The sequence below is a fragment of the Phyllobates terribilis genome, unplaced genomic scaffold (assembly GCF_046119375.1).
Source record: "Phyllobates terribilis strain yellow unplaced genomic scaffold, ASM4611937v1 Scaffold_3__8_contigs__length_932513732, whole genome shotgun sequence".
Classification (NCBI taxonomy): domain Eukaryota; kingdom Metazoa; phylum Chordata; class Amphibia; order Anura; family Dendrobatidae; genus Phyllobates; species Phyllobates terribilis.
This window is the reverse complement of record NW_027362763.1, coordinates 859,444,588-859,462,070: the sequence shown is the minus strand read 5'-3', so window position 1 is coordinate 859,462,070 and position 17,483 is coordinate 859,444,588. Positions and strand designations below refer to the sequence as shown.

General features: G+C 46.9%; 1 protein-coding gene across 6 annotated transcripts in view; it reads left to right on the top strand.

The window, feature by feature from the left end:
- The window catches only part of ARHGEF33 (Rho guanine nucleotide exchange factor 33), a 155,800-nt gene that overhangs the window by 89,339 nt on the left and 48,978 nt on the right, over nt 1–17,483 (top strand). For all 6 annotated transcript variants that reach the window (XM_073672572.1, XM_073672567.1, XM_073672570.1 and 3 more), the window contains 2 exons: nt 9,102–9,161; nt 10,431–10,652. In XM_073672572.1, the coding sequence (XP_073528673.1) occupies nt 9,102–9,161; nt 10,431–10,652 (282 nt within the window). The remainder of the gene's footprint in view (nt 1–9,101; nt 9,162–10,430; nt 10,653–17,483) is intronic.

Sequence of the window (17,483 nt, the reverse complement as noted above, 5' to 3'; positions counted from 1 at the left end):
AATCACAAAAGAGATTCACCTGTGATTAATTGTTGGTGTCCATGTGACATGAATTAGTCAATGAATAATGACTTCAGTGTTTTAAAAAGCCATATTCTAGGCATTTGTCACAATGGTGAAGACAAAGAATCTGTCTGAGGACAACGGAACTGCTATTATTAGCGAACATAAGACTTCCAAAGGTTATAAGGCCATCTCCAAAGACCTTGCTATCCCAGTTTCAACAGTGTGCAATGTTATTAAGAAGTTTGCCAAGCATGGAACCGTCAAGAACCTCCCTGGACATGGGGGAAAGAGAAAAATTGACAAAAGACGTCTTTAAAGGTTGGTGCGAATGGTCGAAGAAACACCACGTCAAACCTGAAGGCCATCCTGGAACAGTCTGGGGTCATGGTTTCAACAGGTTCCATATGCCGCACACTAAACCAAGCGGAGCTTAATGGGCGAAGGCCAAGGAAGAAACTATTGCGCAAGAAAAGACATAAAAGGGAACGACTGATCTTTGCCAAAGAGTACCTTGACAAACCAAAATCTTCTTGGAAATGTTCTATGGACTGATGAAACAAAAATAGAGCTTTTTGGCAATGCAAAGCAACAGTTTATTTACAGACAGCGCAATGAAGCTTATAAGGAAAATAACACCTTACCAACAGTTAAGCATGGTGAAGGATCCATAATGATGTGGGGTTGCTTTGCTCCATCTGGTACTGGAGGTCTTGACCATATCACATGAATCATGAAATCAGAGAATTATGAAGAGATTTTAGAGCAAAATGTTTTATCCAGTGTAAGAAAACTTGGTTTGAGTTGAAGATCATCATGGGTCCTCCAGCAAGTCAATGACCCAAAGCACACATCCAAGTCAGGGGTCATAGAAGGGGAGCTTCTTATGTCACCATTATTCCCTGCGTGACATTCTCCCTGTATCACCCCTGACTGAGCCCCCTCCCCCTGTATCACTCCTGACTGACTGAACATCTTCTCCCTGTATCACCCCTGACTGAGCCCCCTCTCCCTGTATTACCCTTGATTTAGCCCCCTCACCCTGTATCACCCCTCACTGACTGAACATCTTCTCCCTGTATCACCCCTGACTGAGCCACCTCCCCCTGTATCACCCCTGACTGAGCCCACTCCCCCTGTATCACCCCTGACTGACTGATTATTTTCTCCCTGTATCACCCATGAATGCACCCCCTCTCTCTGTATCACCCCTGACTGAGCTCCTTCTCACTGTATCACCCCAGACTGAGCCCCCTCTCCATGTACAGTATGTAGCGGGCTCTGGATCTCTTCTGAGGTTAGTGAGCGGTGTCATTGTCTCACTGAGCACAGCTCCGGGGCCCACTTGCTGCAGCGAGTCATTCTGCCCGGCACCTCGGCATGAGCGGTCACATGGATTACAGCGGGGGACACTTAGGACAGGCGAGTATAAGGATTTTTTTATTTTATTCTTATTTTTACAGTTGGACACTGCGGGAGCAGACTACTACTCTCAACATTGTGAGAGTGCGAGAGAAGTAATCTGCTCCTGCAGTGTCCGATCAGCACCAGCAGGGAACAATGATGAGGGCAGTGTTCAGCACCCGACACTTGGGAACAGCGCTAAGTGTATGCTGATTCCCAAGCACCTGTACATGTGCTCCTGATGTGGCACACGGTTGTCACACGTGTGCTATATTGCTGCCACAAAGGTGCACACGGAAACGGATATCTCCGTGTAAAAGAGCCCTAAGGGAGGCAGTAAAATGGATAACTGCACTCTGTGTTTCAAGCTTCAATGCTTACACAGCTTTTTCCCACTCTGTTTTTTTTTTTGTTCTTCTTGGCTTGTGTGACAATGGTAAGTCACATGCTTTCTCAGCACCGTCCTACTCACTGCATTCACCGCTCCTCTTCCCCCAACCCATTGGATCCACTTCATACTCTAACTGGGTTTCCAGCAGGGACTCAGTACCCCATCATTGGTTGACAAACCACAGTCCTAACTCTTTAGCAACTACAGTACGCGACAAAAGTTTGGACACACCAACATGTTCATTCAATGGTTTTCTTCATTCTTATTTTAATCTGCATATTATGGATTTAAACTGAAGGCAGCAAAACCTTGAAGATCACATAGGGAAACAAGGAGTAAAGAAACACATGTGAAACAAACCAGAATATATGTTAAACCTTAGATTCCTTACCCCCCTTTTACTGTGATAACAGCTTTAGACACCCTTGGCATTCTCTCAAGCAACTTCATCAGATTTAACACTTATTCTCGTTTGTTTCACAGGTGTTTCTTTACTTCTTATTTGTCGATTTGTGGGTGGTCTTGCTGCCTTTAGTCTGAATCTACAATGTGCACATTCCAATAAGAACAAGGAATATCATTGCATGAACAGTCGGGTGTGTCCAGACTTTTGACTGTAGTGCCGGCGTCCCTGCCCTCTGCTAGGCAGGGACGCTGTTCCCCTCACCGCTCTGCTCCGTGCCCGGCGTCCCTCTCCCGCTCTGCTGGCAGCGCGCGCTCCTTCCCGGCCACTGTGCTTAGGGCGCGCGCGCGCGCCCTCCCTCCCTCTTAAAGGGGCCGCGCGCGCCGTCCTAAGGAGTCCCCGGCCAATGGCCGGAGGACTTTACCATATATAAGGCACCTCCTCCAAAATGGAGGTGCCCGAGCAATGTTGTTTGCACCTGTGTCTCACCTGTGCTTCAGCCCTCAGGTCCCGTTGCCAGTTACCTGCCAGTTACCTGCCAGATTCCTGCCTGTTTACTTGCTACCTGCCTGCTAGTCTGAGGTCTGACGGACTGCCTTACTAATCCTGTCAGTCTGTCTAAGGACCAGCCTGCCCGCTCACCTGGGAGCGCACATCAGCTACCTGCCTGCTTGCCTGTGGTCCGACGGTCTGCCTTCCAACTCCTGTCAGTCTGTCTATGGACCAGCTTGCCCGCTCACCTGGGAGCGCACATCTGCTACCTGCCTGCTAGCCTACCTGGAGGCTCCGCCGTCACGTGCTGTGACCACCTGCCTGTCCAGTGACTCCTGCCCGCTCACCTGGGAGCGCTCATCTGCTACCAGTCTGCTTGCCTACCCGGAGGCTCTGCCGTCACGTGCTGTGACCACCCGCCTGTCCAGAGACTTCTGCCCGCTCACCTGGGAGCGCTCATCTGTCGCCTGTCCGCTGGTCTTCCTGGAGGCTCCGCCGTCACATGCTGTGACCACCCGTTCATCCAGAGACTCTCGCCTGCTCACCTGGGAGCTCACGTCTATCTTCAGCCGCCACAGGTCGTACCAACCCTATACCTAGAGACTGCCCCGGTCACTTGCCGTGACCTCCAGCCCGTTCACTCAGAGACTGTCCCGTTCACTCAGAGACTGTCCCGTTCACCTGCTGAGACTTCCAGCCCGTCTTCCCTGGTCGCCACCCGCTTCCTTACAAGGACCGCCCCCTTGTATAGTAGCTCAGAGGTTCCGCCTCCCAGACCCGTTACAGTTTGCTCGGGCCATGGAACCCGGTGGCACCCAAGCTCTCTCGCTTTCGGACCTACGTCATGAACTGTCCCGTCAGAGGTCCCAACAGGAGTCCATCCTGAGTCATCTGCGGAATGTCAACTCTTTCCTGGACACTCTGACTGCTCCACCAGCAACCACCGCTAGTGTCATGACTCGCAGCCCGGCAGCGCCGCTGCCCACCAATACCATGGCATCCTGCCCCGGACCCCGGCTTTCTACACCTCCACGCTTCGGAGGCGACCCCGCTCAAGCTAGGGGCTTCATAAACCAGTGCACCCTGCACTTTGAACTATTGTCCCTCCAGGTTAACTCCGACCGGGCCAAAATTGCCTTCATCATGTCCCATCTCACCGGGGAGGCCCTGGCCTGGCTAAATCCTCTATGGGAGAGAGGAGACCCCCTGGTGTCCGACTTGCCTGCCTTTCTCTCGGCTTTCCGGAAAGTCTTCGACGAACCCGGACGGAAGACCTCATCCGCATCATCGTTGCTACGCCTCCGTCAGGAGAGTCTCACCGTGGGCCAATATGCCATACGGTTCCGTACCCTTGCCTCGGAGCTGGCCTGGGATAACGACGCTCTGGTTTCCGTCTTCTGGGAGGGTCTGTCCGGCCGTATTAAAGATGAACTTGCCGGTCGGGACATTCCTACCACTCTCGATGACTTAATAACTCTTGCCACCCGGATTGACCTACGGTTCCAGGAGCGTGCCAGAGAGGTCACCCGTGAGAGGAGGTTACCACGTCTAGCTCCTACTTTTCAGAAACCCGTCACTCCTTCTGTCTCTAACCAGGTACACCCTCCTGAGCCTATGCAGGTCGACCAGACCAAGATGGTCAAGACCCGTCAGGACTTACGCCGTGCCGAGGGGACCTGCTTCTACTGTGGCAGTAAGGAGCACCGGATCCGTGCCTGCCCGGAGAGGTCGGGAAACGCCTGTGTCTAGGTTCGCTCAGAGAGGTCCACCTAGACAAGAATAAATCCTCTCCATCCCTGCTGTTGTCCGTTTCAATCGTCTACGGGGAGAACCGTTATTTCGAACTAGCCCAACTGGACTCTGGAGCAGCCGGGAATCTTATTTCACAGTCCCTGGTAGAGAAATACCGCATCCCCACCAAACCTCTGGCTGTACCCTTGTCTGTTGCTGCCGTGGATGGGGGGCTCTTACCACACCCCATCCAACTCATCACCGAATCCATTACTCTGCAGGTGGGAATGCTGCATTCTGAAAGTATCTCCTTCCATGTTCTGCCTGGACTCTCTCACGCCCTCTTGCTAGGCCTACCTTGGCTCCAGAAACATGCACCCGTTCTTGACTGGCAGACCGGAGAAGTCCTTCGCTGGGGACAGGGCTGCCATAAGACCTGTCTGGTTCCCGTTCATCCCGTCCGTCCTTCTCCTACCCCAGCTAATCTACCTGGACTTCCGATTCCTTATTGGTCTTATGCTGATGTCTTTAATAAAAAGGAGGCAGAGACACTACCCCCTCATAGACCATACGACTGCCCTATCGACCTGTTACCTGGTACTTCTCCTCCCCGTGGGCGTATTTATCCATTATCCGCTGCTGAGACCCGGTCGATGTCCGAATATATTGAGGAGAATCTGGCCAGGGGATTCATCCGGAAATCTACCTCCCCGGCGGGAGCAGGCTTCTTTTTCGTCAAAAAGAAGGACGGCTCTCTCCGTCCCTGTATAGACTATAGAGGCCTTAACCAGATCACGGTGAAGAATAAGTACCCCCTTCCGCTCATTCCGGAGTTATTTGATCGTCTGAGGGGGGCTAGAATCTTCACCAAACTGGACCTCCGTGGGGCGTACAACCTGGTTCGTATCCGTCAGGGGGATGAATGGAAGACGGCATTCAACACCCGGGACGGCCACTATGAATATCTGGTAATGCCCTTTGGCCTCTGTAACGCTCCTGCCATCTTTCAAGAGTTGGTCAATGACATCTTCCGGGACCTTCTCTACTCCTGCGTAGTGGTGTACCTGGACGACATCTTGGTCTTCTCTCCGGATCTCCAAACTCACCGGAGGGATGTTCGTCAGGTCCTGCTCAGGCTCAGGCAGAACCATCTCTACGCTAAATATGAGAAGTGCCTCTTTGAGCAGACCTCGCTTCCGTTTCTGGGCTACATTATCTCTCAGACCGGCCTACAAATGGATCCTGAGAAACTGTCTGCCATCGAGAAATGGCCCCGACCAGAGGGGTTGAAGGCTATTCAACGGTTCCTGGGCTTCGCCAACTATTACCGCCTCTTCATCCCGCACTTCTCTTCCCGGACTGCCCCAATTTCCGCGCTCACCTGTAAGGGTACTAATCCCAAAGAGTGGCCGCCCGAAGCAGAGGAGGCCTTTCTTTCCCTAAAACAGGCCTTCTCTTCCGCCCCGGTGCTGCATCGCCCGGATGGCAACAAGCAGTTCTTCCTGGAAGTTGACGCCTCCTCCTCTGGAGCCGGAGCGGTACTTACTCAAAAATCATCTTCCGGGAGAATGGTAACTTGTGGCTTCTTCTCCAAACTCTTCTCCTCTTCTGAGCGCAACTATTCCATAGGAGACCGAGAGTTATTGGCCATCAAGCTGGCGTTGGAGGAGTGGCGTTACCTACTCGAGGGGGCTCTTCATCCGGTAATAATTTACACTGACCACAAGAACTTGGCTTACCTCCAGCATGCCCAGAGACTTAACCCACGCCAAGCCCGGTGGTCCTTGTTTTTTGCTCGCTTTGATTTTGTTCTTCATTTTCGCCCGGCTGACAAAAACGTCAAAGCAGACGCCTTGTCCCGATCCTTTCTGGTGTCCGATCTCGAGGAATAACCTAAACATATCATCGATCCCACCAGAGTAATGCAGGTGGCTCCCGTGAGTTTAAATCGTCTCCCTCCCGGTAAGACGTTTGTTTCAGTACCTGATCGGGAGAAGATCCTACACTGGGGCCATTCGTCTAAACTAGCTGGCCACGCCGGTCAGAAAAAGACCCTCCAGCTTATTGCCCGGCACTATTGGTGGCCTACCCTGCACAAGGACACAATAGACTTTGTTTCTGCCTGTGTGTCCTGCGCCCGCAACAAAGTCCCGAGACATCTGCCAGCCGGACGCCTCCTTCCGCTTCCTGTACCTGCTGCCCCCTGGCAGCATATAGCAATGGACTTTATAACTGATCTCCCCGTCTCTGCCGGTTGTACGGTCATTTGGGTGGTCGCTGACCGCTTTTCCAAGATGGCTCACTTTATTCCCCTGCCAGGCCTTCCGTCTGCACCCGCGCTGGCTAAAGACTTTATCCGCCACATCTTCCGTCTTCATGGCCTGCCCCTCCACATCGTGTCGGATCGTGGGGTACAGTTCACCTCACGTTTCTGGAGAGCCACTTGTAAACTACTAGACGTCACCCTGGACTTCTCTTCCGCTTACCACCCACAGTCCAATGGTCAAGTGGAGCGGATCAATCAGAACCTGACAAGTTACCTCCGGCACTTCGTTAATGCCCACCATTCTGACTGGGTGGATCTCCTACCATGGGCCGAGTTCTCTTATAATAATCACGAGAGCGAATCCTCCTCCAAATCCCCGTTTTTTGTAGTCTTTGGTCAGCATCCTCGGATTCCTTTTCCTGTCTCCACCTCTGTGGACAGCCCGGCTGCGGAATCTCTCGTTAGCAAATTTTCCTCCATATGGGAGAGTACCCGGTCCGCACTCCTTCTGTCATCCGAGCGTATGAAAAGACACGCTGACAAAAAACGCCTGGATCCTCCACAATTTTGTCCAGGAGATAAAGTCTGGCTCTCATCTAAATATGTTCGACTTAAGATACCTTCTTACAAGTTAGGTCCTCGGTTCATCGGTCCTCTGGAGGTCATCAGTCAGATCAACCCGGTGGCCTATAAATTGAAACTCCCGGCCAACTTACGGATCCCTAACTCCTTCCATGTATCTCTCCTCAAACCCGTGGTGCTTAACTCTTTTTCCAAGTCTACAGGTACGCCTCCTGCTCCGGTTTCTGCTGAGGACGAGTTTGAGGTAGAGAACATTCTTGCCACCAAAAGGATAAGAGGAAAGACCTTTTTTCTGGTAGATTGGAAGGGGTTTGGTCCTGAGGAGAGAACGTGGGAGCCCCGGGAGAACATCCATGCCCCTCTCATCCTAGCTAAATTTCTATCTGGCCTAAAAAAGGGGGGGCCTAAAGGGGGGGGGGGGTACTGTAGTGCCGGCATCCCTGCCCTCTGCTAGGCAGGGACGCTGTTCCCCTCACCGCTCTGCTCCGTGCCCGGCGTCCCTCTCCCGCTCTGCTGGCAGCGCGCGCTCCTTCCCAGCCACTGTGCTTAGGGCGCGCGCGCGCGCCCTCCCTCCCTCTTAAAGGGGCCGCGCGCGCCGTCCTAAGGAGTCCCCGGCCAATGGCCGGAGGACTTTACCATATATAAGGCACCTCCTCCAAAATGGAGGTGCCCGAGCAATGTTGTTTGCACCTGTGTCTCACCTGTGCTTCAGCCCTCAGGTCCCGTTGCCAGTTACCTGCCAGATTCCTGCCTGTTTACTTGCTACCTGCCTGCTAGTCTGAGGTCTGACGGACTGCCTTACTAATCCTGTCAGTCTGTCTAAGGACCAGCCTGCCCGCTCACCTGGGAGCGCACATCAGCTACCTGCCTGCTTGCCTGTGGTCCGACGGTCTGCCTTCCAACTCCTGTCAGTCTGTCTATGGACCAGCTTGCCCGTTCACCTGGGAGCGCACATCTGCTACCTGCCTGCTAGCCTACCTGGAGGCTCCGCCGTCACGTGCTGTGACCACCTGCCTGTCCAGTGACTCCTGCCCGCTCACCTGGGAGCGCTCATCTGCTACCAGTCTGCTTGCCTACCCGGAGGCTCTGCCGTCACGTGCTGTGACCACCCGCCTGTCCAGAGACTTCTGCCCGCTCACCTGGGAGCGCTCATCTGTCGCCTGTCCGCTGGTCTTCCTGGAGGCTCCGCCGTCACATGCTGTGACCACCCGTTCATCCAGAGACTCTCGCCTGCTCACCTGGGAGCTCACGTCTATCTTCAGCCGCCACAGGTCGTACCAACCCTATACCTAGAGACTGCCCCGGTCACTTGCCGTGACCTCCAGCCCGTTCACTCAGAGACTGTCCCGTTCACTCAGAGACTGTCCCGTTCACCTGCTGAGACTTCCAGCCCGTCTTCCCTGGTCGCCACCCGCTTCCTTACAAGGACCGCCCCCTTGTATAGTAGCTCAGAGGTTCCGCCTCCCAGACCCGTTACATTGACTAATGCTGTTGTCCCCTCCAGTATCTATCTCTCCACACTTTTGCTAACAAGGGGATGGGAAATAAGAGAGTGCTTGGTGGTGGCAGTAGGGGAATAAATATAATTTCCTTATGTCCTGGGTAGCAGAACTGAGCTCCACCATCTTTACTATGGGCCCTCTATCCTCCGTGTAAACCATTGAAATCTAATATGAATTTTTTTAAAACAAAAAATGTCAGAATGAAGTTCCTAGAAAACATACAAAGATTGAATTGGTGAGTGAATATATCTGCACAAACTACTTTAATTCATCTTGTATTATAACAGAGCAAGATATACTTAATCACTCATACCTGTTTGTTTCCAGCACCTGCATCCAGGTCCCTAAGTGCTGGCAATGAGAGCAATATGGCGATCAGCAACACAGGTATGGAAAAAAGAATCTTGTATTGTAGAAAGTTTCATCACAATCATTTTCTTTTAACATTTTGTACGGCATTCATTATTGCATTTGCGACTTTTTTTTTTGTCTAGTTTTTCGTGTTTCTTGCATGTTGTTCATTTGCACCTTATTTTTTTAATTTGCCTTCTTTTATTTTGTATCTATTTTATATGTATTCGCCTGTTTATTCTTATATTAGTCTTTGTGAACAGAGTTTGGGGTTTACAGATGTTTTCAGGTGATTCATCATTTGTGACTTTATAAAAAGTTGACAAAAATTTGGTTGAAAATGTACTCGAGTTCCCCCCTGTAGTGATTTTAATTAAATCTTAGCTCATTTTTTGTGATATCTTAGTTGAACATGCAACTTTTTGCTCTTTTAAAGTCACAAAATGGGTTAGACAAAAATAAAGAGCATTTTTTGATTTGCGTAAAATTTATAAATCACTCGTACTCCAGATTAAAGAATCGAATGCAAAAAAAAGTCAACGAATAGCACAAGACAAAAAAAGCGACATAAAAAAACGCAAATGATGAATCAGACCCTTTGTGGTTTTTTTTCATATTTTACATTTTATTAGTTTTGCTATGTTAAAGAAAAAGAGCATTAAAATTACTGGTATATTGTACATTCTCATTTTATCAGTAATGTTCGGTGTAGTTCTGAGCTTATGCTGATTTTTTTGCCTTGAGCCGTGATCTACCCTACCTTCTAGGGGCATATTTCTCAATATCACTTACCTTCCTTGCCATATAGTTCACCATTGAATATGGCTAACTTTCCCCACTTCACTTATTACATTGAACATAACCTACCTACAGTACATGCCTGTAGACTGGAAATACAGTATATTCTGATAATGTATCTGCTGTAGCCCTTATTCCTGGAGTATAAATAAAAAAAACATCTTTTATATAGAAAATAAGAAAAAAAATGGAGTACATAAAGTACAAAAATCTATAATAATAATAATAATAATAATCCCAATTGTCAGTAACATATTTGAAAAATACAACATTTTATTACAAATTATATTTTCCCCTTTTTATGTGTTAATTTTTATTAAACTAAATACTTAGCATTGAATAAACTTTTCCCTTTTTTTTTCTATTGCGGACATATTACCTTACTTTATAGTAGCGTTCCAGAACAAAAAAAAGTGGAAAACCACTAACTACAATACATGTCTGCTTTTTATTTAAATCATTGTGTGTTTTTTTTCATGTTGTTTATTATGTATTTTTTCATTGTAGCAACTCGGACAACTCATGAAGAAACAGATGAAAGTTTCAAGTCCTCAGTGACAATTGATGGTCAGTCCAGAATGTATATGCCTTCCCTCATCTGGAGACAGCCAAAAGAAGGAAGGGAGTGGGAAGAAGAAGGTTCTAAAGAACAAACAGATAGGACAAGGGAACTGGTACAGAGCCGAACTGCCCCAGTGGAGAATGTCCTCAGTGAACCCAGTAATTTTGGTAAAATACTATATTAAAAAATGTATCTGTTATTATAAACTGTAACCTCATTCATCCAACATTGTGTGCACATGGTAGCTCACAGCATTCTTTGAGATAGTTCTTTCCTCTTATAAACACTGATCTATGAGCTTTAGACTACTTGTGATTCATAGTAGTGAATCAATAGGGGTGATGGGACTAATATAATTAAAAGAATTTTCTGTGACTTTCATATTGATGACTAATCCTTAAGATAGGTCATCAATATTAGATCAGTGGGGATCTGATTCCCTCCCTGACTGATGACACTAGAAGCTATATACAAAATGAAAATTCCACCCATATTTTATTACGTTGGATTAAAAGAAGACCTTTAACCAATTGTTCATGTTGAACTGGACACACAATGTAATAGGTGCTGCAGAATAAAACTTTGTTTTTACTTCTCTCCATTGCGGAGATAATAACAAAGTACTGGCCACATAAACAGTTAATTTTTTTAAGTCCAAGTGGGCATTACCAGTGAGATTTCACTGGGGGTGTGTCCTTCTGTTCCCTATATGATGCTGACCAATCATAGGTAGGCAACAACACACTGGGGAAAGAAGAACACGCCCCCATAATATCTTACAACAGATCTGCTCTCTCGGCAGTAAAAATGCTGCTTTCAAAATTCCAGTTTTTCAGTGTTTTCTCAACATTTTTCTCAGCATTTTTTATGGAAATTGCTAAATTTTTCTGGCATAGCCAAAGATTCAGAGAAGAGCGAATAGATTATCTGAGTCTTTACGACTGCAGGATATGAATGGTTTGAGCTAATCTGCATGTATCATGTATGTAGGGTAATGTCCAACATATCACGTTGTTTAGGAGTCAGATTACTAACTCTTCTTCAAGAACTGAATATTGTATAAGAAGCCTATCAGTTTGCAAGAAAAATTAAAATTTTACATTTAAGATTCTTTTTTTAACTTTGTCCCTTTGCATGGTTATAAAAGATATGGCTGCATTTAACATTTGAAGGGGAGGGAGAAATTATTGTATATTGTGTTAATATTGAGTTCAGTCTATACCAACCAGTATGTATTTAGCTCCTCAATCTCTTTTGTGGCAGCTACAGGATGCCAGCATGGTATGTTTTAATGTATTTAATTGCAGGGGGTTTGGCGCTCTGAATCAAAATTTGAAGTGCTATCTAATATAAATAAATAAATAAATATATATATATATATATATATATATATATATATGCAGTATATATACACATATGTAATGAAAACTGCAAAACTACTGTTTGTGCACATTCACGGCACTATTAAAAGTATTGTCTTGTGAATTTTGCACCTATGCAAAGGGTATTTCTCAAGGTAAATTCATTATCGCCAAACAGGGTTCATCCTGATTCAATGAACTCACCTTTTTTCTTTGCACCACTTTCTTATTTTAAGTCCATTTGTTTTTGCAGACACATTTTCAAGGACAGAAAAGTCACTAATATTAATAACCACGACACTTCTTTGCACGGTGCTTTGAGATCCTCAGAGGTATCACGCCACCACTGTACAGTCATTATCGAGTGTCAGTTTGATGGCTTAGTCCTCACAGTATTCTGGCAATATAAATGTAACCTCTTTCACTTCTGATAGAAACAACCCTGTTAAGTTTGACTTAAAAAATTTATATTGTGGATGCAGCTCCAGTCTATTCCTTTGTGTGTTGCAATATGAACATAAACACATCAATAATGTAAAAAACGTCATCATCAGGTTTAGATATAAAATACTCCAGCAGATGAAGCTCCATTTAAAGGAGATCTATCAGTAGGATCAGCCCTCCTAAGCTGTATATATGGGCATGTAGAAATATCAAAAGACTGAAAGTAACTTCCAAACAGAAAACTGGCGTACATACCAAGAGTAGCCATCTCCATACATAACTAATTGACAGATGCCCAGAAGCCACGGCAAGGCAAACTTATTTGCTGGGAACCTATCCTAATGTGTGCTGAAGCCTACATTTATATGGGTAGGTAGGATCTTGTTGTAATTAAAACCGCCAAAGGCTGATGGGTGGAGTGCTTGATTATAGAGCCTATGTATAAATATCAAAAGACTGACCTTCACCTTGCCGTGGCTGCTGGGCATGCATGAATTGGCCAAATAACCGAATTTTTCAGAATATTAGATGCACCGGACCATAAGACGCACCTATGTTTTAGAGGAGGAAAATAGAAAAAAAAATTAAGCAAATAATGTGGTCATGATGTACTGTTATGGGGGAGGGGTCTGTTGCTGACATTGGTATAGGAGTAATGTCCCCCAATTCTGTTAATATCCTCCATCCTGGTTATATGGCTCCTCCTTCCTGTTAAATGTGGCCCCTATCCCCATCCTGGTATTCATGGCATCCCTCATCCCCATCCTGATATGCATGGCACCCCTTATCCCTATTCTGGTGTGCATGGCACCCCTCATCCCCATCCTGATATGTATGTCACCACAATCCACCATCCTGGTATGCATGGCACTCCTGATCCCCATCCTGGTATGCATGGCACCCATGATCCCCATCCTGGTATGCATGGCACCCCTGATCCCCATCCTGATATGCGTGGCACCCCTGGTCCCCAGCCTGGTGTGCATGGCATCCCTCATCCCCATCCTGATATGCGTGGCACCTCTGATTCCCATCCTGGTATGCATAGCATCCCTGATCCCCATAATGGTATGCATGGCACCCCTCATCCCCATCCTGGTATGCATGACACCCCTGATCCCCATCCTGGTAAGCATAGCACCCCTGATCCCCAGCCTGGTATGCATGGCACCCCTGATCCCCATCCTGGTATGCAAGGCACCCCTGGTCCCCTTCCTGGTGTGCATGGCACCCCTCATCCCCATCCTGATGTGCATGTCACCCCAATCCACCATTCTGGTATGCATGGCACCCCTGATTCCCATCTTGGTATGCATGACACCCTTGATCCCCATTCTGGTATGCATGGCACCCCTGATCACCATCCTGGTATGCATGGCACCCCTGATCCCCATCTTGGTATGCATGGCACCCCTGATCACAATCCTGGTGTGCATGGCACCCCTGATCCCCATCCTGATATGCATGGCACCCCTGATCCCCATCCTGGTATGCTTGGCACCCCTGATCCCCATCCTGGTATGCATGGCACCCCTGATCCCCATCATGGTATACATGGCACCCTTGATCCCCATCCTGGTATGCATGGCACCCCTGATCCCCATCCTGGTATGCATGGCACATCTGATCCCCATCCTGGTCTGCATGGCACCCCTGATCCTCATCCTGGTCTGCATGGCACCCCTCATCCCCATCCTGATATGCATGGCTCCCCAATCCACCATCCTGGTATGTATGGCTCCCCAATCCACCATCCTGGTATGCATGGCACCCCTGATCCCCATCCTGGTATGCATGGCACCCTTGATCCTCATCCTGGTATGCATGGCATCCCTCATTCCTATCCTGGTATGCATGGCACCCCTGATCCCCATCCTGGTATGCATGGCACCCCTGATCCCCATCCTGGTATGCATGGCACCCCTGATCCCCATCCTGGTATGCATGGCACCCCTAGTCCCCATCCTGGTATGCATGGCACCCCTCATCCCCATCCTGATGTGCATGGCACCCCAATCCACCATCCTGGTATGCATGGCACCCATGATCCCCATCTTGGTATGCATGGCACACTTGATCCCCATCCTGGTATGCATGGCACCCCTGATCCCCATCCTGGTATGCATGGCATCCCTGATCCCCATTCTGGTATGCATGGCACCCCTCATCCCCATCCTGGTATGCATGGCATCCCTGATCCCCATCCTGGTATGCATGGCACCCCTGATCCCCATCTTGGTATGCATGGCATCCCTGATCCCCATTCTGGTATGCATGGCACCCCTGATCCCGATCCTGGTATGCATGGCATCCCTGATCCCCAACCTGGTATGCATGGCACCTCTGATCCCCATTCTGGTATGCATGGCACCCCCATCTCCCATCCTGGTATATATGACACCCCTGATCCCCATCCTGGTATGTATGGCACCCCTGATCCCCATCCCCTTTCCTGGTACGCTTGGCACCCCTCAACCCCCTTGGTATCATTTTATTCAGCTTCTTATGACCTAAATGCCCATATAGACGGCTTAAAAGGGTTGATTCAACTGACAGATTCTCTTTAACCCCTTTGCAACCCATGACGTCTTAGTACATCATAGGACTCCTCCCCCGGTTCAGTGAGGGCTGCGGCACTGAGCCCGCACTGAACCGAGCACATGTCAGCTGATTCTTACAGCTGACATGTGCCCGCAACAGCCGCAGGTGGAATCGCTTGAGTGGCAACGGGCGGGATTGTGTTGGTTGTCCTAATTCTGTGCTGTACAACCTTTCTGGAAGGTTGTGTGTCAGTTCTTTCCTATAATCCTTAATATTATGATTATGAAAATAATGGTTGCTGTAAGTAAAAGTTAACTCTCTAACAAGTGCTGAATGATTTTTCTTAAAGGGGTATTCCCATCTCCAAGATCTTATTCTAATAATATTAGCAAATACCTCTAATTAGAAATGTAGTATAGTTTTTCTGATTCACTATGTCTCTTTCCTCATGTGCAGGCATTGCAGGACCTTAGGTATCCATGGTTACGACCACTAACAACTAGCTAACTAACTGTCACTAGATCAGTGGTCGTAACCATGGATATCTAGGGTCCTGCAATACCTTGCACATGAGGAAAGAGACATAGTGAATCAGAAAAACTATACTACATTTCTAATTGGAGGTATTTGTTAATAATATTACAATCCCTCGCAAAAATTATGGAATCACCGGGCTCGGAGGATGTTCATTCAGTTGTTTAATGTTGTTGATAAAAAGCAGATCACAGACATGGCACAAAGCTAAAGTAATTTCAAATGGCAACTTTATGGCTTTAAGAAACACTAAAAGAAACCAAGATAAAAAATGTGGTACTCAGTAAGGGTAATTTTTTTCAGACCAAGCAGAGGGAAAAAATTATGGAATCACCCTGTAAATTTTCATTTCCAAACCTAACACCTGCATCAAATTAGATCTGCTCGTTAGTCTGCATCTAAAAAGGTGATCACACCTTGGAGAGCTGTTGCACCAAGTGGACTGACATGAATCATGGCTTCAACACGAGAGATGTCAATTGAAACAAAGGAGAGGATTATAAAACTCTTAAAAGAAGGTAAATCATCACGCAATGTTGCAAAAGATGTTGGTTGTTCACAGTCAGCTGTGTCTAAAATCTGAACCAAATACAAACAACATGGGAAGGTTGTTAAAGGCAAACATACTTGTAGACCAAGGAAGATATCAAAGCGTCAAGACCGGAAACTTAAAGCGATATGTCTCCAAAACAGGAAATGCACAACAAAACAAATGAGGAATGAATGGGAGGAAACTGGAGTCAATGTCTGTGACCGAACTGTAAGAAACTGCCTAAAGGAAATCGGATTTACATACAGAAAAGCTAAACAAAAGCCATCATTAACACCTAAACAGAAAAAACAAGATTACAATGGGCTAAGGAAAAGCAATCGTGGACTGTGGATGACTGGATGAAAGTCATATTCAGTGATGAATTGTGAATCTGCATTGGGCAAGGTGATGATGCTGGAACTTTTGTTTGATGCCGTTTCAATGAGATTTATAAAGATGACTGCATGAAGAGAACATGCAAATTTCCATGATGATATGATATGGCGCTGCATGTCAGGTAAAGGCACTGGGGAGATGGCTGTCATTACAGCTTCAATAAATGCCCAAGTTTACATTGGTATTTTGGACAGTTTTCTTATCCCATCAATTGAAAGGATGTTTGGGGATGATGATATCATTTTTCAAGATGATAATGCATCCTGCAATAGAGCAAAAACTGTAAAAACATTCCTTGAAAGAGGACACATAAGGTTAATGTCATGACCTGCAAATAGTCCGGCTCTCAATCCAATTGAAAATCTTTGGTGGAAGTTGAAAAAAATGGTCCATGACAAGGCTCCAACCTGCAAAGCTGATCTGGCAACAGCAATCAGAGAAAGTTGGAGCCAGATTCATGAAGAGTACTGTTTGTCACTCATTAAGTCCATGCCTCAGAGACTGCAAGCTGTTATTAAAGCCAGAGGTGGTGCAACAAAATACTAGTGATGTATTGGAGTGTTCTTTGTGTGTTTGTTTTTCATGACTCCATAATTTTTTCCTCAGAATTAAGTGATTCCATAATTTTTTCCCTCTGCTTGGTCTGAAAAAAATTACCCTTACTCAGTACCACATTTTTTATCTTGATTTCTTTTAGTGTTTCTTAAAGCCATAAAGTTGCCATTTGAAAAGACTTTAGTTTTGTGCCATGTCTGTGATCTGCTTTTTTTCATCAACATTAAACAACTGAATAAACATCCTCCGAGTCCAGTGATTCCATAATTTTTGCCAGGGGTTGTATTAGTGCACCTACTACATATGTGTAGGGATAGGATCTTGGAGATGGGAATACTCCTTTAAAGCTGTAATTTGAAACAGGTTATGGGCCTAGGTACAACTCAGCAAAAAGCACAGCACAGCTTGGTAATCAAACTGATACAAGTTATCTTCCTGTCGTCTAAGGCTGCGTGCCACTATGCGTTTTTCAAGCGTTTTTGCTGCAGAATTTCCGCAGCGAAAACGTTAAAAAACGATTGGTAATACTTCCTCCATGGGCCCCAATGATAATCCGCATGTGCTGTGCACATGCTGTGGACATTTTCACTGCGTATTATCATTGCGGAAAAATACGCAGCATGTCCATTAATTTT